This window comes from Cololabis saira, chromosome 18 (genome assembly GCF_033807715.1).
Source record: "Cololabis saira isolate AMF1-May2022 chromosome 18, fColSai1.1, whole genome shotgun sequence".
Lineage (NCBI taxonomy): Eukaryota > Metazoa > Chordata > Actinopteri > Beloniformes > Belonidae > Cololabis > Cololabis saira.
Window position 1 is genome coordinate 26,693,902 of NC_084604.1, and position 25,504 is coordinate 26,719,405.

Genomic DNA, 25,504 nt, shown 5'->3' on the forward strand with positions numbered 1-25,504 from the left:
TTTGCAGGTACCACCTCCCTGACATTGCTGAGTTGTCAACAGTGAAGCCTGTGGTTGCCTAGCAACATCGTTGTGTTTGCATGTTTGGCAGCATCCTGGATTGTTCCAAATATACAAATATAATCCAAAGACCTTATTCAGATTTCTGGACATTCAGATTGAACATTGGATGCATAAATGTTCCAGTGTAAACCTCAGATCCTTTTGTACCAGGAAAACTTTGATGAAGCAGAATATCCGGGTATACAGTGTGCAGTTAAATATGATCTTGGTTGATGAGTTGTTGAAAGGCGGGTTGGAGTCCCGGCTTGGAGGTACCCAGTGTCCCCGAGCGCCTCTAATTAGCTATTCTCTAAGAAACTATATGAAAGCAAGGGTTTTAAAAATTCTGCCTGTGCATTTACAGTAAAGCCAGAGGAAGTGAAGATGGAGAAAGTAAGAGGTGATTTTAAGGACAGATTTAAGAAAGTGTTGAGAAACATGAGCACTTGAATGGAAAGACTTAGCTGCACTTGGTCTCCCCTCAGGGCAGAATCAGGGAGCCAGTTTCACCACCCCCTCCCACACACCCACTCTATCCCAGCCCACCATCTTCCCTCAATGTGCGGCCTATTTTCCCTGTCAAGGTGGTGTCCTACATTCAAAGTTTCATCAGATGAGTAAAACAGGGAGGCAAAGAGATTACATCAAGGAGGATGTGGAGGATGGGGGGGTGTCACTGGGGTCTTAACAGCAAGCTGAATGCTTCTGAATGTGTGCTCAAATCAAGACTGTAGGATGTGGGTAGGCTAAGAATGTCTGCTTCCCATGTGGAAATAAAAAAAAAAAAAAAAGCTTTTGTTATCTTGACCCTAAAGCACACATTTGTTCAAACACTTTTTTGCATTTAACGTGTGTGTATGCGCAGTCTTCACTTCTGTTTGCGTTATTAATTAACCATCAGTGCAGGTGTTCAGCGGGAGCAGAATCCACCCGGGTACAATTTTGACTTCTCAGAGCAAATTAAATTACGAAGCGCGGGGCTCAAAGAGACAGCTGCACGTAGCTGAAGGCGTGCAGAGCACATGGCACCTATTATACTACAACAATACTTCCCCAAGTCAGAGCAGCTCCTGTGAATTGCTACACTTGTCAGTTTTTCATTTAATATAATGTCTCAACTCAGGGAGTTGGGATTATATTATGACTTTTTTTTTTTCTAATTTAAATCCTCTCATGAGCCTCTGCTACAATATATTATCTGTGCTTTTTTTTCTTTTTTGATGGATAGGCTTTTGTGTTTGAGCATAATAGAATGAGTTGTCTTACTGCAATATTTGTGATCTCACATTGGTGCTGGGCACTAGTTTGTTAGAGTTTCAGTCCTCATCAGAGCCCAGCCAAGTCCGAGCCCTAATCATATCATGTGGTTTTTGAAATAAAGTCATTTTGATGAGCTGTATATCCCACTAGCACACACACACACACACACACACACACACGCGCATCCAGATCACAGATTTAGTGTATGTAACACATACTGGCCCCTTAAAAAGTTCAGTTAACACAAATATTCTTCCATGAGGATTAAAAAAAAAAATGTTTAATCCAATTAACCACCCTGCGCTTGTTCCCGTCACTCTTATCAGCCCCAGCCCCTCTGTAGACTCACACGGGATTTATTAAAAATTTAAGCTCTCCTCTTTTCGGAGGATGATATATTGGAACCCCTGCAGCATCAACATAAAGCTCTTAAATAATTCATGTGTGTCGTTTGATGAAGACACAACGTGGACCGTTACACTCAAGCTTGAAGTGCTGTGACATTCTCTCAGAACCTGACGATGTTTGAAATGCTTCAACCAGGGTTTGTAGTTTTCCAAGTGACCCAAAAGACGAGACATTAAAAATTGAAATTGAATCATCTCAGAACCCCACCACGTTCAGCTGGCATGTCTGTCAAGCATCGGTGGTTCACAGTTCACTGTTCACAGACTGGCAGCCAAATCTTATCTCGTTTTATCTGACAACAGGTTTCCTTTTTCACAATGAGATGTTTTTCTTTTCGGTCACCATTGACATTTGTGGTGCTTGAATAATGACTGATGCAGCAGTTTACGAGCTGCAGCTAACTGACTAATTAAATCTTAGCTGTGTGAGCTGACATTTTAACGCCACCAGCAGATGTAGTTCAAAACAGTAACTGCATAAAGAGGTCTTTAAAAGTGAGGGTGCTCAAATCATTATCGGCTAATATATCTCTCTACTGGCTTGAGAACGCCTCAGTGTCTCAGTGGTAGAGGTGGAGGAGGTGGTGGGAGTGATGGAACCCAGGGAACCTACAGTCAGGTCCACAAACCAAAATAGTGAACAATCAAAAAGTGCTCCATGTAAACGTGCCAATTTTGGAGCTTAAAAGTATTGAGGCAATTTAACGTTTTGAAAAAAAAAAAAAAAAAAAAAAAAAAATGAAATAAAAACGGTCCAAATCATCCCCCCTGTAAAACTTCCATCCCCCCTTTCCATCCCTTATGTCATTTCATCAATGAATGTGGTTTTACTGCTATTTCAACATTTAGAGTCATCAACCGAAAAATAACACCAGAAAAATAACTTATTTGACAATTTTCACCTGTTTCAAGTACATTTTCACTTGAAATAAGTAGAAAAATCTGCCAGTGGGACAAGATTTATCTTCTCATTACAAGCAAAAAAATCTTGTTCCACTGGCAGATTTTTCTACTTATTTTAAGTGAAAATCTACTTGAAACAGGTGAAAATTGTTGTTTTTTCCAGTGATGAGTCTTGTTTTAAGTGTAATGGGATTTTTTTTTTTACTAAAATGAGACATTTTAACTAGAAATAAGACAAATATTCTTGTTAAGATTTTGAGTTTTTGCAGTGATCCATTTTACTTATCCTGTGAAGGACAGAGTCATATTGATAAGTTCAGAAAACTGTTTTTTAATTGTTGTGTTTTGATGTATTTGATGTAAGCCCAGTGGATATTTAAAGCTTACAGAAGTCTGCATTTAACTGCTGCTATGTCATTCCTGCAGTATTTCTGCAGGTGTTTTCGTCAGTGCTATTATTTGTAATATATTATATTATTTGTAATCAGCACAAATTATCTGTCCCCATATGATAAAATCCACCATCCCCCCTGATTTTAATTCTTTGCAGTCAATGTAGGGGTGAAGTCTGGAGTCCTTGGGCATCTCCAGACTTTGAGGTTCCTCCATGTAGATGCTTTGTCAGACCTTCACTGCAGTCACCTTCAGCTGCTGCTTGTTTGCGGGTCTCTCCGCCCTGAGTTTTTCCTTCAGAAAATAAAAAATATGCTCTATTGGGTTGAGATCAGGCACCTGACGTGACCAAATTACATTACGGTAGGTGGGTATGAGATTGAATGGAGTATCACTTTTGTGACATTTGTCTGAATGTGAGCAGAAAGAAAAGCCCTAAACACCTCAGTATTCATTTTATTAATTCTCTCAGCAGTCACATCAATAAATACCAGTGAGCCCCTTGCTTTGGCAGCTTTAGATGTCCTCACCATAACACTACCTCCACCATGTTTGATATGTGATGGGGTATACTTTGGATATTAAATTGTTCCTTTCTTTCTCCAAACTATTTTCGTCGAGTCCCCATAAGAGAATGTATAAGGTGTAATTTGATCAAATAATCTGATTCCAGTGTTTTCTGGCTAAGTATAATCTTCTTTTCCTGCGCTTGATTGTTAACAGTGTTTTGCACCTGGTTGTAAGCCCCTTTTATTCATGAAGGTGTCTCTTCATTTTAGATTTCCACAGAGATATTCTGATGTTCTCCAGAGTATTCTTGATGGTATAAAGTGGTTTTTCTTCAACAATTATTCACTTCTTTTTTGAAAAAATATCTTTTCTTTTTCAAGAATCTACCAAATTCTTAATTTGCCACAAAAGATTTGGAGTTTAAACGTCTCCTCCATTGAGATCTTCTTGGGCCTCATCTTGGTAGTTCCAGTCAGACAGTAGCTGACACCACCTTGATACTTGATGTCAACCCTCAAACTTTTATCTATATTCTTTATTTTATAGTTAGGAGAAAATGGACCAAACTTGGCCCATTTAATTCTTTTTAGTCAATTGCCCAAACACATTTGCGTCCCTGAAAATAAAAGGTAGTTTTCTTAAAATGAGTGTAATTCCCAAACAGTAAATGCCACATCCCTGTGAAACCTCTTAAATTAAATCTGGAGGTCTTTGCCTTGATCACCTCTTGATTATATAATTTCATATCCATTTTTGGGGTGTACACATGCAAAATCATACAACAAAACAAAATGTAGCTCTGTTTCCCTCTACAATAGGGGTAGCAGCCATACATGGATGAATTAATTAATGAATGGATTGATGTAATATTTACACCACAGCTCTGAGCGAAGGTCGCGCCAGCAGTTTGTAGTTGTGCGTTATAGCGATCACATGACAATGCCTATCCCCCACTTTTATTTGAGTGTGTTTGCACAGTATTTGTGTGAGGTTAATGCTTTCTAGTCAAGATCCATGCTACAACAGTCACACACCTGTAGTGTACTCTTCCCCATGCCCCCTAAGAGTTAACATTTAATAACACCAAATGTGCCCTCTGGTTGTGAAACGGCTCCCGCTGTGTAATCGAAGATTAGTTAATAATTGAAAGTTGTTGGAAGCAGTGTAGTGGTGAAACTGTTCGCCTCCGCAGCTGCGTGGGGTCTGCCAGTGACAGATGGCTCAGCCCATGTGGAGATTTTAGTGCCAGCCCGGCCCTCGATAGTCTCGGACACTTTGTCACTCTTGTTTCCCTTCACTCACTCATTAGGTCATGTGAACAGAAATGTATTTGTATGGATGAGAAAATAAAAGGATTGAAAGTCCGTTGTTTTTTGTCATTGTAGCAAACGTTGGTGTTAATAATTATGTCTCACTTATCTGAGTATTTCATCAGTTTGCTCCGTTTTGATTGTTGCTCTTCTCCCGCTGCTCCACTGTAAAGTGTCCAGGTGATGCTGAGTGTTATTTTTAGATCTCCGCATGGTTGCAGTATCCCACAGAGCCTACAGTAATCCACTCTAGGACAGCCTGGTACATTGTGTTGGGGATCACTTCAACCACAAGTCGTATCGGACATCCTGTACAACTTATCGATTCCAAACTACTGACGCTTTTAAAAACTGTAAATTCTAAAGCAGCTGCAGACATTTCAATAATAGATGGCAGGTAGGGATGGGCGGTATGGACTAAAAAATGTATCACGATTATTTCTGGCATTTACCCCGATAACGATAAAAATGACGATAAAAAAAATACCAATTCAACTCCACCTTTTTAACTATGAATCTATCTCGCTCTCAGATCCGCTATGTTAGTCATCAACGGGAATTTTTCTTTCTTTCTTTCTTTCTTTCTTTCTTTCTTTCTTTCTTTCTTTCTTTCTTTCTTTCTTTCTTTCTTTCTTTCTTTCTTTCTTTCTTTCTTTCTTTCTTTCTTTCTTTCTTTCTTTCTTTCTTTCTTTCTTTCTTTCTTTCTTCCTTCTTTTTTCCCCTTCCTTCCTCCTTTCCTCCTGCTCTTTCCTTCCTTCTTCCCTTCCTCTTTTCTCCCTTCCTTCCTTCTTTCCTTGTTTTCTCCCTTCCTTCCTTCCTTCCTTCCTTCCTTCCTTCCTTCCTTCCTTCCTTCCTTCCTTCCTTCCTTCCTTCCTTCCTTCCAAAAATCAGCTTTACACAAAAACATCATCAACGGGAATTTATCATTTTTACCGCGACATGACAAATTCTTACCGTGGGGAATATTTTTGACGGTATATCGTGAACGGTAAAATATCGCCCATTCCTAATGGCAGGTTACAAAAGGTTTATTTGATTTTATCTGTATTTCACACATTAGATCAGATGGAAATGCAAAAAAGGGAAGACGGAGTGACAACCACAGTATGTGTTTGCATGTCTACAAACATCCTTTTCTGTGATTTTCAGCTGACGCAGAGAAAAACACAGCAGGTCCAATGTCTCGAATCAGATTTAGAAAATGCTCCATTGACATCAGTTGGAATTAAAAGTTGCTGTTCTAGGTAGTTCAGAGGTTTTCTGTTATCGGAACTGTCAAAAGCCTAATTGATAAGCCATTAATACATTGACAAACAATAATTTTAAACCCATCAGCTTGAAAGGCCTTCATATTTTAAGAAGGAGAAATATTTGCAAGATGATCTTTGCAAAATTGTAAATCCCCTTTTTTAAACTACCTGTAATATGATCTTATCTACTTCAGAGTTAAGTGGACTGTGTTACATTGGCTGTCGTATGTATGTATCCACTTAAGTTTATACAAAAATGACAGATATTCTGGTCTTAAGTTTAGTGAAGCAAGTTTAATTAGCTTCTGTTCCTCACTTTATCCAATCAGAGCTTCCGGAGAACTGGACAGACACAAAGGAGACCCTGCTGGAGGGGATGATGTTCCACGTGAAGTACCTGGGTATGACTCTGGTGGGCCAGCCTAAAGGAGAGGACATGGCCTCGGCTGCCATTCGCAGAATTGTTGCCACGGTGAGTCTCCGCTCCCCCTCATGATGACTCAAGCAGCCTTGTCATAAGTGTCAGCTGTACTTTTGGCTCTGGCATTTTATCCTCACTGTTTGATCTACTTATGGAAACTGTTGAAAAAGAGAGTTATTTGCCAAGATTAGCACCTTTTGGGCAATTTCAAGAAGGACACTGATGCTTTTCATAGAAACATTCCCTAATGGATCTGTGAAACTGAAGCCTCACACACTTGTATCCCCGTTTATTTCATAGACAATGGTGATGTTTTGATAAACAATGAAGGATAGATTGATTCTCAATGTTCAAAAGCAACTGCAATTAATTCTCAGTAAACGCATTGTGGGCGCTGTGGTAAATAATCTAGTTTATATTCATGGACAAGTGTATTTCAGTTTAGCATGCAAGACAGACTTTCCAGTCATTTCTCAGGAAGAATGTTGATTCAAAAGATAGAAATTTCTCTGTTTATAGAGATGTCAATAGTTGTATTGTAGTGTTAAGAATATGACGGTATTGTGATGGCCGCTGCGCTGACGTCCGAGCCCGTGGTGCATTCCAAACGTGTTGTCGTACAGTAACTGGGAGTCTTTCCCCAGATTCCTTTTTTAAAAGCTGCCATATCTTCCAGGCGTCTTGAAAACAGAGATGTCTCTATTACTACAGCTAAGTTATTCAGCTCTGAACTGGCTCCAGCATCAAACTCTGTTTCTCAATTAAAGCATAATTGCAGGATTGAAATTCAATTGACTTTCAGCAGAAAAAGAGAAACTCTGCTGTCTCCCTCAGTTCCCTTGGAAACCAATCAACCTGAATGGGAGAACTGAATACTTTTTAGATTTTTTGCCAATAGTGACATACTTCAGCCAGACATGATGAAACAGGACAGAGAGACCAAAGACAGGGGAAAAACCGAACAAGGCATATCTCAAACTGACAGATGTTTCCTTTGCCTGGCGGCGGTAACGCTTGTAACATGACGGCCAAAAACTGGTTTCTACATGAACGAGCCATCATACAGTACCATAGTCGGCTACTGTACAGCAGCTTCTAACTCCTTTTGTAATGTATTTTTATTCAAAATTGAAAGGGATTTGGATTTAAGTTGAATCTATTGTTCTGTGCTACCATCTCCGGAGAGTTTCAGTCCCCTACAGCAAAGCTGTGACACCGTTTTTCTTGTCCTTGAGAGGTCTTCATTTTTGCTTAAGACAGCACTCCTGCTTATATTTAGTTTTTTCTCTTCACTGATCCTCACATCAAGTCTTATTACTGAAATAACCCGTACAGAAACAGTGAGTTATGAGGTAATTTCCACATACCCGTCACTCTTCTGATTTTATCCTGTCATATCTTCAGTGTGACACTAAGCTCCTCTGATTTGCAATGTATTAAAGGGGTCACTGTCATTGTCAACAGGCGCTCTTACAGTAGCACAAGATCAGCACCGTGGCGGTATCTGCTGAAAGTCCAGATGGCGCAGAGCAGCAGGGGGAGCCGGTGGCTGCCAGCCCGACCTCGGGTGTTCATTTTGGGCTACACATTGCAGCATTCCTCCCCCCATTATGTTGCCTGTTATAAATTCCACAGAGCATTTCTAGGGCAAAGCCGGCTACTTGAGGAGCATATGATCAGAGTGGGGATTTTTTTTTTATTTTTTTTTTCATGTCTGAGCTTAAGTAAGATCATTTTATATTCATGTCAGGCTGATGGGCTGGCTCTGCGTGCACCTGCGGGGTGATTCTCTCCCTCTGATTTTAGCATGTCTCTTTTTATATTTTGTATTCACAGGCCAGAGCCAGTGCCAAGAAGTTTCAGAAGGTAACACTGACGGTGTCACCAAAAGGCATCATCATCGCAGACACAGAGACCTCAGACCTCATAGAGAACGTCTCCATATACAGGTACATTTCAACACACTGCACACAGATCTGCTCTTATCACAGATGTCCAAACACAGGAAGTACTAGACTGACTGCCATTCAGTTATTTATTTATTTTTTGAGGATTCACATCTATTGCCTTTTAACTCTGTGGAAACACATAGCACATACAGCTGGGAAATGTAATATGTGAGGATGTCATGAGGTGGAATGGTAATCCGGAGTTAATTTCACTTTTTCTCTTAGATTTACTTTAATGTGTTACATTACTTGATGTGTTGTATAAATGGCTGCTAAGATTGGGTGATCTTTCAAAAAGATCATGTAATAATACTTTGGGGTCAAGGAGGAACAAATTATTTTCCTTGATGAAGCCAATGCAGATGTGCAGTTCATTGAGTGACCACTAGAGGCTGGATCCAGATGTGAGTCAACTTCCACTGATCCCCATGAGGAAAACTCCAACTTTTAAGCCAAAATCAACATTTATAGGGCCCGCAACAGGAAATGATTCTGTTCTCCATAGCTAGTTTTCACATCCATGGCAACTGTATATGTATGTATAAGATAAGATAAGATAAGATAAGATAAGATAAGATAAGATAAGAGAAGATATCCTTTATTTTCTCCCTCAGTGGGGAAACGTATTTTGTTGTCAGCAGTACACTTAGCACACACATGCAGGGGAGGGGTAAAAAGACTGAAAAGTCAGAAATAAAAAATATATACAAAATACAAAAAGATACATATATATAATATGTATAACCACAGAATATGAACAGTATATACAGTTGGTTGAAAGAAGAAACAGTGCAGAAAAAGCAGGTGGAGTGTTGTGAGGTAGACTGGCAGATTGGCAGATATTGCACATCTTATATTATTGCACATCTTATTGTCATATTATTGTCCACTGGCTACTGAGAGCAGGCCTGGTTGTAAAGTCTGATGGCAGCGGGGAGGAAGGACCTGCGATGCCTCTCGGTGGTGCATCCTGGGTGATGAAGCCGGTCACTGATGGAGCTCTCCAGGGCTCTGACAGTCTCATGAAGGGGGTGGGAGACATTGTCCATGATGGAGGACAGCTTAGCCACCATCCTCCTCTCCCCCACCACCTCCACCCGGTCCAGATTGCAGCCCAGGACAGAGCCGGCTTTCCTCACCACCTTGTCCAGTCTCTCCCTCTCCGCTGCTGTGATGCTGCTGCTCCAGCAGACCACCCCATAAAAGATGGCCGCCGCCACCACAGAGTCATAGAAGGTCCTCAGGAGGCCGTCCCTCACTCCAAAGGACCTCAGTCTGCGCAGCAGGTGGAGTCGGCTTTGGCCCTTTTTGTAGAGAGCCCGAGTGTTAACAGTCCAGTCCAGTTTATTGTTCAGGTGAACACCCAGGTACTTATAAGAGTCCACAATCTCTATGTCCGTTCCCTGGATGTTCACCGGCGAGGGGGGGACTTTGCGCCGGCGGAAGTCCGCCACCAGCTCCTTCGTTTTTCCAGAGTTAATCTGGAGGCGGTTCCGCTGGCACCAATCCACGAATCTGTGATTCAGTTCTCGGTACTCCGTCTCGTCTCCGTTGTTAATGAGACCGACGATGGCGGAGTCGTCCGAGAACTTCTGGAGGTGGCAGGTTGATGTGTGGTGGGTGAAGTCGGCTGTGTAGACGGTGAAGAGGAGGGGGGCCAGGACGGTCCCCTGTGGAGCTCCAGTGCTGCAGACCACCGTGTCAGACACACAGCCTCCTGTCCTCACAAACTGTGGTCTGTTTGTGAGGAAGTCCGGGACCCATGATGTCAGCGGCTGGCAGACTCCAGCATGGTGCAGTTTGTCCCCCAGCAGTTCTGGCTGGATGGTGTTGAAGGCACTGGAGAAATCATAGAACATGATCCTCACAGTGCTTCCAGCCCGCCCCAGGTGGGCCAGGGACCTCTGCATGAGGAAGATGACGGCGTCCTCAACGCCGATGCTCGGCCGGTAGGCGAACTGCAGGGGGTCGGCGGTGGAGCTCACCAGGGGGCGCAGGTGGTGGAGGACCAGCCTCTCCAGGGTATATGTATATACGTGCATAATTTGGAGCATATTTAAAAATGTATGCCTTTTTTCTTTTTTTAACTCTGTCCTTGTTTCAGGTGTCATTTTTATATGTATATTTGAAACAAGGATGGATAGATTTGATGTGAATGAATGTAATGTTACCCTGCATGAGATTAACTCATCTAAAATAGGTGCCTTTTGGTAACAAAGATACGGCAGGAGTGTTCTGTTCACTTGCCAAGCTTGTTTGTTCTGCCCATTTGCCCATCTATGGATCAGCCGGAGGGTTTGGCAGAGTCACTTCCTGCTAAGATGGGTGATGTCACAAATACTTCTTCCATTTCTTTTTATTCAGTCAATGAGATAAATTCCAAATGTGAATATCATGTTCTTTATGGATTTAATCAAACCTCTAAGATAAAATGATTAGTTATTGCAGCATAATTCCAAACAGTTCGGAATGTGTGGAGTTTTTTGTTTTTGTTTTGTAGAAGGTCAATGAAATCATGCCAACCTTATATGTGTACATACAACTCGTAGTTAGATATTTAACACAAATATATATTATCTTTTGTACCTTTGAGTATATATCTGTGCCACTCCTCCCTCTGTTCTTCATTCTCTATTTTCTCTTTTCCTGCGCTGGCCAGCTGGCCTTCAGCAGGAAGGTCCCCCCTTATGATCCAGGTCCTGCTTTAGGTTTCTTCCCTCCTAAAGGGGAGTTTTTCTTGCCACTGTTTGGTTTAAGGTTTTTCCCCCACTAGGGGAGTTTTTACCTGCCGTTCTTTATGTAAAAGTTGCTCGGGGGTCATGTTCTGGGTCTCTGGAAAGCACCTAGAGACAACCTGGATTGTAATAGATGCAAATACATTTGAATTATAACCTCCTTTATAGATGTAATGACAAATGTCCACAGTACTATATTGCCAGATCGCCTGTCCCTTGTTACTTGAATGCAAAATCTATCCCCTCAAGTCTGGTCCTCATCCATATACTTCTTATAGTTTTGCCATTTTGTCTGGGATCGCGGCTGGAGCTAGAGCCCATCCCAGCTGTTGCGGAGCGGGGTACGCCCTGGAGAGGTCGGCACTCCCATCACAGGGACAAATAAGCCAAAGAACCAGACACAAATACACTCATAAGGTCCTGTTAGGAATTCCCTGGGGGACAAAACATGCCCGGGTGACATCTGGGGGCTTTCAGTTCATCAAATCTCTGCACAAAATATCTGAAAGTAAAGGACCAACGCATTTAAAAGTCAAAGAGTGGCTGCAAATTAGATATAAATAATTCACCTCATGAATGGTTTATCTAATATGTTACTGTAACGTATTTGTTGAAATATTAATAGAAATGATAAGATGGTGCAGGCATAGGCAGCCATGCATAAAATGTGGCACAGATTACCACATCAAGCGTTTCTGAGAATACGCAATGAAATAATAACATAGAAACATCCTGAACTTGATTTGTGACAGATCTCCACAGCCATATAATCAAATTAAATGTTTAAATAATCCTTATCTGTCCTGGTTTTGTGTATTCTTGTAGACAAAAGATAGTATAAGTAAGAGAGTACTGGTGAACAGTAAAACATCGAAGTGGCACTGATAATTGTGACCATTTCTGCTGCGAACTGTCAGAGTAAAACTCAGAGCAGGCCCAGGCGGATTTGTGAGTTCAGGCTTTAGTTTAAGGCTGCCGGTGTTTCCATTGAGAGGCGTTTTGTGGACGAGCGTAATTGTCTTGAAATGCCGTCCCGCGAGAGTCCTTTGCAGACGAATATCTTAACTTCTAAGAAGATGGAGGGAAACATCTTTAGTTGTGGACAAATTATTGCCAATGCTGCTACCACTGCTGCGAAAATAGTCAAGAGAAGTGAAAAAGGAATGCACAGTGGTGCAGCTGGTAGTGCAGCCGTCTCAAAGCTAGAAGGTCCTGGGTTCAATTATTGACGGGGACGCTGTGGGTGCTCTGTCCAGACGGGGTGGGGAGGATCTGGCCGGAATCTCCTCAAGTAAGGAGGAGACTTGAGCTCAGTGTAGGGCCCTCCCAGGGTTGGTAGAGGGTGAGAAATGCCCAGGACTGACTTAGGTAGGAGCACTGGGTGATAAAATGCGAAAAAAGTGTTTCCATTACACTTAGGGCCCGATTTACTAAGATCCTAAATAAAGAGTACTAAATTGCGTGTGTACTGAAAAAGTTTGCACGTGCTGTTGTTGTGTGTTTTGCGGGTGATCAACTAAGATTGCGTGCGCAATTGATAACAGGTGCAAACAGCAGTATTTAAATGAGGTGTTGCGTGTCTTACGGTTTGCGAGCGCAAAATGAAATTTGACGAGTTGGAGTTAGAGATATTAGTGGAAGAGGCAAATTGTTGTGCCGTATTCAGCACCCCTGCCGTGAAAAGCACCCCCTCGTATATTCAATGATAAGTAGACACACTGACACTTCAATATATGTATATATACACACTCACACAAACACATACTTAGGAGTTTATATTATATATATTTACAAATATTATGGAAGACAACACAGTAAGCAGGCCATTAATTAATGACATCAATAACCATTTACCCGATTTTTGTTATCTGTGACTGTGATTGTGGGAAAGTATGACTATTGTGGAATCCATGAGCGCATTTAAACATGAATCATTACCACAAAACTGGACGCATTCCGTGTCACTGAACGTGACACGGAATGAGAATATAATTTTTGTCAGACGAATATTTCTCCTTTTGCATGTGGAGAATCCTCACCACAAGTTGAGCCATCCCCATCCCAGTCCTCAAATCAGGCACCAACAACCATCCCTGCGTAATGCTGGGCAGATTAGCACCGTCCTTTCGAACGTATTAAATACAGACGCAATCACAATCCCCGCAAAAACTTTCAGGCTTGGTAAATCTCATTGCGCGTGGTAAATGGACATATTTGCATTTTCCCCTCCCAGTATTTAGCCATTTCTGGCGGGTACGCCCCATATTGATTATTCATCAGGGCAAAAGTACTAAATGAATAGCGTGTGCTATTTTGCTAATTTGAGAGGCGCAGTCCTCTTTGCACGCTGTTAGTAGATCAGCTTGCACATTGGTTTGCGGGTGATGTCAAGTTTGCACACGTTTTTACGCACGCAAACCTTTAGTAAATCAGGCCCTTATTGTATATATAGACACATCTGAAAAATGATCTCCTGTAAGGGTAAAAAGGTTTTTGCAAAATTTGACAGTTTTTTCAAATTCCAGGTGTTCTTCTTTACGATATTTACATTTTTCTCAATTATAGTGATAATGGAAACTCACTGAGAGATGGGCGGTTAGTGCCGTAGCCTCACGGCTACATGGCTGTGTGTGTGCTTGATGGATGGTTGGGCTTGGCTGAGTTTCCCTCTGGATACTGTCCCGCGGTGTGGACCTCATGTCACTGAGGATTACAGCGGCTGCGATTACGGAGCAGGCTGCGATAAAGACCAGGAACGCGTCTTCATGTGGATGGATGTATCTACTGTATTTGATGCGAGTGTGAGCACTTATAGGTCCGCATGCTCTCTGATCCACCTTATCAGTGGAAACACACCACAGGCTCGGGGTATCAGCTCTGTCCTTGATCTCCTTCTTTCCTCTACTCATCTTCCTCTTCTATCCTTCCCCCTTTCCTTGTACTCTTCATAAAAAAAGGCTCATTTTTTCTGCTCCTATTAGCATAGCCCTTAACTCAAGAAAAGTGACATCTAATTGCACTCTTTGAAACTCAGACTTCCAGTCTGTGCTGACACCTCAGAGTAATGATCCGGGGAAAGGGCCACACGCGGTGCTTTGGTCTACGCAGGGTGAATTTACTCCCCTTTTATTAGACCCCACCCCCACTTCAATGAACCCCTCAACCTCCTCCGCAATTTAGTATCTTTTTTTTTTTTTTTTTTAAAGAACTGTGTTCATTGAGCGTTTAGCAACGAAAAGGGAGAATATTTGGATACGCAGATGGATCTTAGTGTTTGCAGCTGTGTCAACATATGCTCTTACAGAGTAAGAAAATATGCAAATTTGTGTGTTTGTAGAGTTAATTTCTTATTCCCTCTTTGTGGAAACAGGGCCGTGTCTCCTTAGGGGAAGCAGTGGAGGGGGGGTATAAAACAGACATCAAGGCATTGTGCATGGCACTGAAAAAGAGAGCCCCGCACCCATGAGCTTACCATCCATCCACACCCGCCCACTAGAGCTATGAGTCTTCGCGCAATTGACAATTTCATTTCAGATTGGTCCAAATTCGATTATTATTCAGTGCTTTTGAGAATCGGACATCTATCTTAAATGATTAACGCCGTGGGTGTTTATCCTTCTCGGAACTGGCTCTTTGAATAAAAAGCAGGGTCGATATTAAGTTAATGCACCAACTGCAATTATGTTGAGCAAAGATGAGCAGCTGCATACCAAATTTATTTGTTCCTTTGTATACTTTGTTGTTGCTCCTCAAATATGATGAATGATCAGAGTGGATCAAGCTGAAATTCATCCAACACAGGACACTGGCCAGTCATTCAGTACATCTCTGAGATTAAGGGGTTGCTGCTTGAGGTTTAGTTTAGTTTATTTCGGTCATGACATCCCAAAAAAAAAAAAGAAGAAAAATGACAACAAGAAAACAAATACACTGTTCAAAGAAAACATTACACAAAAGTTTCCAATATACAAATAACATCTAGACCGAAAAAGGTGTAGGCTGAAGCAAAGCTTATTATTTGCCTACCCTCAAAAAGATTAATTAAAGTAATGAAATAAAAGCAAGAAGTAAGAGAAAAGACTGCCAGTAAAACAAATTGCCTCCGTGGGGATAACAAAAGGTTGCAAATGTCAGAGAAAAAAACACAACTTCCATCCATCCATCTTTTTCGGGGGGTCGTGGGGGTGTTGGTTAGGCTGTTGGCACATAAGTGTGCGCCTCTTTTCGCTGGCCACCTCATCTAGTTCCACAAAGCGACCGAAATGTAGTGTGTAATGTTAATCGTGCAACGTCCGTTTGTTTTTTGCCAACCAGAGACTCAATAATTAACAGTCCTATAATATAAGAGGCTGCAAAAGTTCAGTTGGGTTCTTTCACTGCATCCAATGCAAAGTTTTCCACGTATGAGATGCGTCTGGCAGTCAAGAAATGTCGTCATCTCTTCAACCCAGTAAAGGATGCAGGACCAACTTCTCCCTGCAGCATTCCAGTGCAAAAGTGATATTTTATTCAGCAGCCTTCATGGACGTTCGGTTCTCAATAACACAATAACAGCGCATCTAATTTGCAGCATGAGATGCTTAGACTGTGTTATCAGAGGCTTGATCTCCCAGCAAGAGCCAGCATGCCTTGTGGTGCTGCGGTATGTCTAACTGTCGGCAGAGATTAGGCCACAGACGACACCACGGGAGAGGGAGAAGGGATTTTCTATTGCAACTACAGAGATGGTTTTCTATCTTAAATATTTAAATACTTTTACAGAAGCTGTTTCAACCCAAACCAATCTTAAAGATAGAGTAGTACCTTATGGTTGCCCCTTTTATTTTTTATTACTTTGTAATGCATCGATTTGATCTTTAGTTGTACGGTAAGTAAAGATGCTAAAATATGAAAAATGCAGCCAATTAACGTATCAGGTGACAAATAGCTTGTTTAATTTAGAGTCTTGAGAAACCTTATCCTCATGCAGATACTGGAAACCAAAATAGTCTTCTGTGTGATTGTATCATTTATTTAAAGCATACGGACACGGACAGTCCTCCCAGTGAGAGGAACATTGTGAGGGTGTTCAGCCTCCATCTGGACTTGTGTTACTGATTCATATTCTCACAAGAGCTCTCAGTGACCAGCCAGCGTATCAGTAAGACAGAAAAGCGGGCCAGAAACAGAGAGCTGAAACGATGACTGACACCTCACCTGGTAATGACGCACACGGCTCTAACACGCTGTTAGAATGAGAATACAAGCTTCGCTGCTCATATCTCAAAATATCTTGCCGTTTTCCTCTTTTCTTATACTTAAAAAAAAAAAAAGTTTCTAAATTTGGCAGAGCAGTTTATTTGACCTCATGTCAAAAACAAACTGCATCTTTCCTTTTTTACGTTGTTGAACTGAGGTTTACTGAACGCAGAGCAGAAGTTGTAGGTTTTTGTTTTTTCATTCACGTCATCCTGAAAGTTTGGGGCTTTGTAGTTCTGTCGAGGCTTTGTTCTGTAAATATTTAAATATATTTTCAATGATATTCCTCCGCCTTCTCAGGAGCGCCGGTGCTCTACGCAGTGAGGAGATCAAAGGCTTGCCGTCCGGAGAGGCCCTTTGGAGATATGATGCAGACTGACAGCTCAGCTTCTGTTGTTCAAGCTCAGTGTGATACTGTCAATTATTTTTTTCTGTTGGGGTTTGGAGCTGAAGGTGTCTGCTGTGAATATGATCCATGGTGTTGTCACATCACTGTCAGTTATTCATTTTGTGTGTGTGTTTTTTCAACCTATAAAATATCATCTTTAATGTGTTTTCATTAATATGAAGTTAGTTAACCATTAATTTCATGCTACCGTCACCGATTCTGTCCATGTAGAGGAGAAATAAAAACAATTAAAGCTGCAAGCAGCGATGAACGGGCCCTCGCACCCTTGTGCACGTTCAGGCGTGCTGCAGTGGAAGCGCTTGTATGACTTGCATGTAGATTCTTCAGGCCTGGACATTTAGCGGATGACACCAGCCACGACTCTCTATATCAAACCATACAAAAGTTATGGCAGAAAGTAGGAACTATCACATATCGACCAATCAGAAAAAGCGGCGGGGCTAATTCATGCCAATGAAGGTCAAATATTCAAAACCGAGTCTGATGACACCACCCATGACTCTTTATATCGCTTCTTGGCGTCTATCGTCGCCACGGTAACGCTTTTGAAAGAGAAAAGTAATGCGCGTCGCCGCAGGATGGAGATGCACATTTTGATGTATAACACACCTGGGTGCACGTTACGGTTCGGGCCGTATTAACTGCCGAAAGAATGGCATAAATTGCGCCAAAATTACACGATTAATTCAAAATGGCCGACTTCCTGTTCGGTTTCGGCCATGGCGCCAAGAGACATTTCTTTAAGTTGCGACATGATACAGGTGTGTAGCGATTTTCGTGCATGTACGTCAAACCGCATTTTGGGGCTTGAGGCACGAAGTTTTATCTGTATGGACCAATCAGAGGAAGAGGGGGGGCGCTTTTTGGTGTCTATCATCGCCACGGTAACAATTTTGATTGAGAAAAGTAATGCCCGTCGTCGCAGGATCGAGACGCATATTTTGATGTATAACACACTTGGATGCCCATTACGGTTCGGGTGAAGAAGCGGCCGAAGCGATGGCATAAATTTCGCCAAAATTACATGATTACTTCAAAATGGCCGACTTCCTGTTCGGTTTCGGCCATGGCGCCAAGAGACATTTCTTTAAGTTGCGACATGATACAGGTGTGTATTTATTTTCGTGTATGTACGTGGGGCTTGAGGCACAAAGTTTTCTAGGGGGCGCTGTTGAGCCATTTTGCCACGTCCATTAATGCAAACCATTAAATATCACATTTTTCACCAGGCCTGGCTTGCGTACAAAATTTGGTGACTTTTGGGGAAGGTTTAGGGGGGCAAAAAGGCCCTCCTTCTGTTGGAAAAATAAAGAAGAAAGAAAGAATTCCTACAGATACAATAGGGCCTTCGCACTGTCAGTGCTCGGGCCCTAATAATAATATTAATGGAAAAAAAACACTGGCTGATCTTAACCTTTGCTTGAAGCTTTCCCCAGCTCTTAGCGACGTATTAGAGCTTGTAAAATAGTAAAACATCCCTCCCACCCTATTGCCCTCTGAAAAACGCAGCAGAAAAAAAGTCAAACAAACAGACTGTAGAACAGTCTCTTTCCCTGAGCTATCAAACTTCACTCCAAAACATGACACATTCCCTTCTCAGGCAATTGGAATACTCTCATAAGGCGACGCTTCAGTTTTATGCTTATATTTTATTTGTGTGGTTGTGTCTACTGGATGTAAATCCAGCAGTGTAGAGAAGTAGAAGTAAAATGTAATTGTACCATTGTCTATAGTATGATAATAAAACTTTTATTTTTTTATTTTTATGTGCCAAGTAGTCAGATAGTGCATGTGCAAGAAGCTCTCAGCATATTTCACTTACAGCTCTTAGACCAGTTCCTGAAAATCAGCATTTTGTAAAATTAATTGTTTTGTTTGTTTTTCTCATTGAAAGGATGTACCCTTTTTTACGGACCATTAGGGGCACTGCAATATCAATGAGTTGGTCTATTTTCATACATAAGGCGCACTGGGTTTTAAAGCGCGTGATAAAATATATATATAAAGCGAAACAAAACAGTCACCTGAGTCAAACTTCATTCACCTCATTCACCATAACTAAATATCATTCACTTGTAATTAATACAGAAAAATGAATTCACATTTTAAATCATTCGTCTTCCACCAATCCACAAATAAAAAGTGGGGGAGGTAAGCATCGTAGCTGACATCTGAAGTTAGTGCGAGGTTGGAACAACGTTGTATTCCAACATTTGATTATAAATGGATTATGATACAGATTGGAAAATTGGTAACATGGACTAGATGTTGGATGATGGTTGCTTACCAGCACTACAGAATTAGTTATCTAACGTCTGACCTTGCAACCCGTATCCAACCGAGGACCAATTTTAATGTGTCAGCTGAACGCTCCGACCATCAATCAAGCGGAGCGGCTTCGTTGCTTACGAAAGTCACACTAAAACTGCACTATTTTTGAGCGCAGCGTATCACATAAAATTGGTTTGAGGTCAGTAAGCACAACAAAATTCACACATAAAGTGCCCCGGATTATAAAGCGTGCTGCCGATTTTTTTTTTTTTTTTTTTAAGAAAATGTAAGGATTTTAAGTGTTCCTTATAATGCGGGAAAAAAAGCAACAAAAAAATTAAATAAACAATTCCACTGTCTTGAAGAGGACATAATTTACTGGAGCCAGTCACCAACCAGGGCAGGGTTCATGCTTGTGTTCCTGCACACTGAGTGGGGGAGGGGGAAGAGGCCTCATGACGGCCGTGTTTTCTCCAGGGACGCTGGGACGGAGGAACTACCTCAGTGTTTTAGTTGATACTTTGATTTAAATTTCAAAAGGTGTGACATCAGAAAATCACTTACCCTGCCTTTAATGGCAAAACCATCTAAGATTTGTGTGATGCCAGTCCAGCCTGGTTTGGGACATTTCAAACCAAAAATAGAGTAGGTGCTAACTAACTAAATTGACTTCTGAGCTTCAATTGAGCGGTTAATGCTTGGTAATTTCCCACTTGGTTTCTGATCTTAAATAGGTCAAAACTTTGTTTGTTTTTTTGTGTTTTTTTTTTTATCTGCTCATTTTTATGCAAAAATAGCTCAAATATAAGTTAGAGTGCAGGGAGAGCTGCGTGTCCTGGGTATTTCTATGTGGGTCATGCATTAGTGTTGCAAACTAGCAAACAATTTGAGTGAGAGATAATGCAGGCACCAGTCATTTTCTGCTTGTTAGTTGATCTAATAAACAACTTTATGTTCCGGGTTTGCCACATCTCTGCTTTGAAGTCGGGCTTTAAATGAGTACAATCTCTGCAAAAGCAACCGTTTGCATATAGTTTGCAGGCTATTGCAACGATGACGGATTACACTATGATCCAACCAGTACAGAATGCCTTTATTTGGTGACATCCTTTTGATGATGATGATGATGATGAGGATGATGATGATGATGATGATTCGCACTCAGAAACTGTGATGTGTTCTGTAGAGGGAAAAAGAAAACACTTGTGCATTTCTGTATTTAGTAATGAAGGTCAAGTGGATCACTCACTGTGGCTCATTGAAACATCTGAAGTAACAATCATGACGCAGGCCGGTGCTTCAGGCTCATCCTCAACAGAAACGTGGTGTTTCTTCGTTGATATGTCATCTAATGCCCCACGTACACTCTGACGAAGCAAATCCAGGGGCTACCTGTGTATAGATCCATAGAAATAAAAGAAACTAAAAGATTTGGTGATGCTGCTTTTAACCTCTATGCTCCAAAACTGTGGAACAGCCTGCCGGAGGATCTGAGAGGAGCTGGAAATGTGGACATTTTTAAACGTAGATTAAAAACTCATCTCTTTGGTCTGGCTTTTATGTAGCATCACATTTTATAGTTTTAGTTTTATTCCGTTTAAAATTTTTTAAAGGTATCTGTTTTATTTATTTATCTATCTCTTATAATGTTTTTACTATTTTTATTGTTGTGGACTGATTATTTTTTTTTAGCCTTAATTCTTGAACCTTTATCTCTTTATAAATTTTATATATTTTATATTGTATGTCAGGGTGCATTGGTCTCCCAGTTTTTATCTTTTTGGTCTCCCAGTTCTTATTTGTTTATTATGCTTATTTTTCAATCACAATGTCAAAGCACCTTGTATTTCATGTACTTGGACGAAAGGTGCTATATAAATAAAATTTGATTGATTGATTGATTGATAGAAATGGCTAACATTGAGCAAAACAGCTCAGTGGCGTCTCCCTGGATTGGTTTTAGGTAGCATTCGCTGTGACTGAATTTTTCAGACAATTGGATCTGAAAAGCTTTTATTAAATCCAGGAGAGATTCAGCGTGACTGCTGGAAATGAGGATTCAAGTACAATACAGTCACACCGGAGATCAATTTGTAACATGAGACTTTCCGTTTCCCAGAAGTAATAGAAATCCGGATATTTCACCAAAAAAAATACCTCCATTATGGGAGAATTTCTATAGCTTCCATTATATTATGTAAATGTCAAGGAGTTATTTCTGAATAGTTTTCCACAAGTGATCCTCAGTTTCTTTAATGGTTGTTCTTTCTGAGTCATTTACTCAACCTAGAATTGTAACGCTGTCACATTTATTATAACTAAGAACCTCTGAAGCATATCTTATGGTTGCCACTGCTGCCCATCGGCCTGCTGCTTCACCGCTCCCAGCTATGGGGCTTAATCAAGATAATATTCATAACTTCCACCCTCCTGCTGTGATTGCTCCGCTTGTGAGTATGCATACGCAAGAAGCACAGCACATTAAAAAAAACAACATTTATTACTTGAATTGACACGTGTACTATGTGAGAGGGTTTTATTAATGATGCAAGCCAGGGGCTAATGTGCACATGTTGTCCTTTTGTTCTGTTTGTGTTGCTCTTGATTCACGGTGATGTTTGCCCCAGAACATGAATCCAACAAACTGGTTCCCATATCTGGATACGGATCTTTCATCATCATTAATGGACTTTTATCGGGTGAATTAACATATTTTCTGCTTTCACGCCTCTGTTGCTTTTCTTCCAGAATCTCGTACTGCACAGCAGATAAAACTCAGGATAAAGTCTTTGCGTATGTTGCTCAGAGTCAGTGCAATGAGACCCTTGAATGCCATGCATTCCTCTGCCAGAAGAGAAAAATTGTAAGTTCACATCACCACTGCTCATAACTATATAAAAGCATGTTTGGATCTGTTAAAAACATCAACTTAAAGGGGACCTAGTATGAAATACACGTTTTTTCTTGTTTTAACATATATAAAGTGGTCTCCCCTCACCCTGCCAACACAGTTAAAAACCACGATTGCATGATGGTGTGTGGCTCCATCTTGTGGCTGTCTCCTTAAAAGAGCCTTGCAGCCTTTTGCTATTAAGAGTTTAAATAACGCTGCCTCTCTTTCCCACATAGTGGAATAACAGTTCACAATGAATTATTCACATTTCAATGCAGTGATATTAATTCTTTTCCCTGCACAGGCTCAGGCTGTGACGCTAACAGTAGCCCAGGCCTTTAAGGTAGCCCTGGATCTTTGGGAGATTGCTCAGGAAGGTAAGTCCCCAGACAAATGCACAATCCATCCAGTGTGACACTGAATGTTTTTGGTTTTCAAGCCGACTTGGCAAGAAAATGAGGTGTTATCCACCTGCCCTGGTTTTGGGATTATTTTGCCTCTTCACAGACAAAAGCAAGAAAGCGAGGACCTGCTGTTCCTGTGCAGTGAGCGACGGGCAGACGGAGACAACAGACACGCCACGTGTCCCAGCTGGTAAGATCTTTTTACTCTGAATTTTTACCACTGAATCGCTTTGCATCAGACCAGCTTCTGCAAGAAAGAACCAGACATGACTTGATCGGTGATCAATGAACACGGTAAAATGTTCCCAAGTTTACTGTTGAAAGGCCGCAGATTCTTTACAAATCAGCTTTTTTTATTACAAACATATGAACATAAACTAGGTTTACTGAAGGGGCATTTTTAGCAGAGTACTTTTGCACATGCACACAGCTTTTCAAAAAACTGCAATACTTAATTCTTTCAGTTTTGTTTTTGAGTTTCAAACAGACGAGGAGTAATAAGTACGGTTTTCTTTTAATTGTTAGATTAAATATAAGCGAAGCTTAGTGAAGTAGCTTCTGGTTTTTATCTAATATTTAGTGTCTTGGCAAGAAAGCATTCTCTTCCTAAACTATTCTCTTTGCTCAGTAAGTTTTCATCCAGTTCACCCTTGTTTCTAAAATTCAAGTTTAAGGGCTTTGACATTTAGAAGGAATTTTGCTCTCCAGAAGTCATTTGGTTATAAAAAGCTTAGCAGAATGGGAGGATGGGGGGTGAAGGATAATTTCAAAATACTTAGTAGTTGCCTGTCTGTGAAAAAATTACAGTCATCTGATTAGTATTGTGAAATTGACAAGCGCAGAACATTTCCATATCTGAAGTGAGATGGTAATTAGATTTGGATTTGCATCCTCGCTGGAGCATGTTCTCCCAGACTGATTTCATCCTCACAAATCCAGCAGTTTCCACTCCAGCTGATTAAGTAGCTCTTTTTTTATTGTCACTCGCTCATCAGCCGCGCACGCTCCTATTTCTGTTTTTTATTTTCTATAACTGTTGAGGTACTGAAGTTTTGAAAAAGTTGCAAATACTGAATACGGCTTTCTGACTCTTTGCATCAAGTTTCATGTTGCTGCTTAAAATTGCAAGCTTACCACCCCAGACCAGATGGGAGCAGCATATCACAAGAAAGTTAATCTGTCAACCTCTGGCATGAAACACAATTAAGTACAGAGTGACCAGCCCTTCCCTTCTGTCTTCCCTTTTATGACGGTAGACTGAACTCTGCGCTGATTTATATCACCTCTAGTTCAGCTGCAGCGGCAAAGTACAGCTGCCACTAACGATTTCTTGTAGATTAGGCTATTTTTTTCTCCACTTTTTGATACATCTTTCAGTTAAATTCCAACAAATAATAGAATCATTCTCACAATTTTTTACTCATGAAAAAATAAATACTTATATTTCTTATTTCTTAAATATTTCTTACATAAACCAAAGCAAAAGCATCATTTGGTTTATTCAGAACAATCTCCATAAATCTAAAATAACTTATTCAAAGCCCAAAAAGTGCAAACACTGTTTAAGACATCACTTAATATGTCATAAATTATGTCCAATGTTGTAAGTCTGAATGGTTTTCCATCACCAGCTTTAATCACTCACAATTCATGTTGAAAATGTAACTTTTTAATCTTAAATAATCTTTTACCAGGTGATATATTTGCCAACTGTTATATTGACAGACAGCACAAACATGACATTATCAATATTGTTTAGTTTTAAGTGCTCAAAAAAGACCCAAATAGGCTGGAACACTTTCAAACAGGTAAGGAATATTAGTGTAATTGTATGTATTTATTTTTTCAAACCAGAAAATGATCAAGCCACGACTTACATGTGAAAACAATAAAATAAACTACATTTTATGCAGCTAATGCGTTTACTGTCACTTAATAATTAGGTAAATGCTTATATTGTTGTAGTGTCGTCACTTTTAGGTTTGAGAACCACAGGATGTTTTCTTTTGACATGCTCACGCGTGGCGGTTGTGCTGCTGTGATACACTATTTAGATTTTACTGAGCGTACAGAACAACATTTTGCATGACAGCACCTGTGTCCAACTGGACTCTCAACAGTCTGACCAGCACTTATCCAGCTGGACCCTCCTGTTTGATTTGTTGCTTGTGTTGTTCTCTCAGATGTAAGTCACTTTGGATAAAAGCGTCTGCTAAATGACAGAAGTAGTAAAAATGACAGTAGTAACTCAAAGCCATAACTCAAAGCAAGTGACATTTCACAAGTTACTGCCCTTCAGATTTTAGAGGCTGTTAATTAAGTGATTTCAAGCATATTATTCACAAGTTAGACTGTTATATCTCTGCAAGGGTTTCATGTTTCCTTTTTTTTTTTATATATATATCTATCAAAGTTCCTATTTAGATGCATGACTTCTTCTTCCACGTGGTCCTGATTGAGATGATGGACCAAACAGTTTCACATACAGAACAAGTCAAAACGAATCCCATATGTTTTAACTGGTGCACATGACAAAGAAACGTATTGGCAGTATCAGGTGCAACCGAAGCACATATATTAACACTAAACTCTACTTTAGATTTAGTAATAAACGGGAGCATTTATTTTCTGTTGCTGCTTCAATCTGCGCTTTTAGTATGATCCCATCAGGTTGCCATGGTAACTGTGTCCTGGTGAATTGTGTGGCACCATCATCACAGCTTGCAGCTATATTTATTATAATGACCTTTCCAGTTCTCGTCAGTCCACTCCGACAGGACTTGTGAGTCTGTAGTTGGATCCTAAAAGTTGATCTGGTTTCTTCTAACACTCTCGGAGCAAATTACCTAATCACGCCTGACTCATTAGCCTCTGAGGGCAACAGTAGATGTTAAGTACTTATGAGTGCCTGTAACGTTTATAGGCCAGGATTTATCGATACAAATGTTTCCTGCTCTTTAGAGGGGCTAAAGAGCCGATAAATGAGACTTTTAAATGAGATTTTTTCCAGATTCTTTTAATTAAAGTTTGCTCTCAGTGGCAGCAGACCAGCTCCTCACAAACATGCATAAAAGCGATGCATGAAAAGGTGACTGGAAGTCTGTTAGGG

At 40.7% G+C, this 25,504-nt stretch overlaps 1 protein-coding gene across 3 annotated transcripts in view; it reads left to right on the forward strand.

Moving 5' to 3' along the window:
* si:dkey-71h2.2 (low density lipoprotein receptor adapter protein 1) overlaps positions 1–25,504 on the forward strand; it is an 84,845-nt gene that overhangs the window by 22,945 nt on the left and 36,396 nt on the right. For all 3 annotated transcript variants that reach the window (XM_061747096.1, XM_061747095.1, XM_061747094.1), the window contains exons 2-6: positions 6,405–6,547; positions 8,333–8,445; positions 21,847–21,961; positions 22,296–22,368; positions 22,499–22,585. In XM_061747096.1, coding sequence (XP_061603080.1) covers positions 6,405–6,547; positions 8,333–8,445; positions 21,847–21,961; positions 22,296–22,368; positions 22,499–22,585 — 531 coding nt within the window. The remainder of the gene's footprint in view (positions 1–6,404; positions 6,548–8,332; positions 8,446–21,846; positions 21,962–22,295; positions 22,369–22,498; positions 22,586–25,504) is intronic.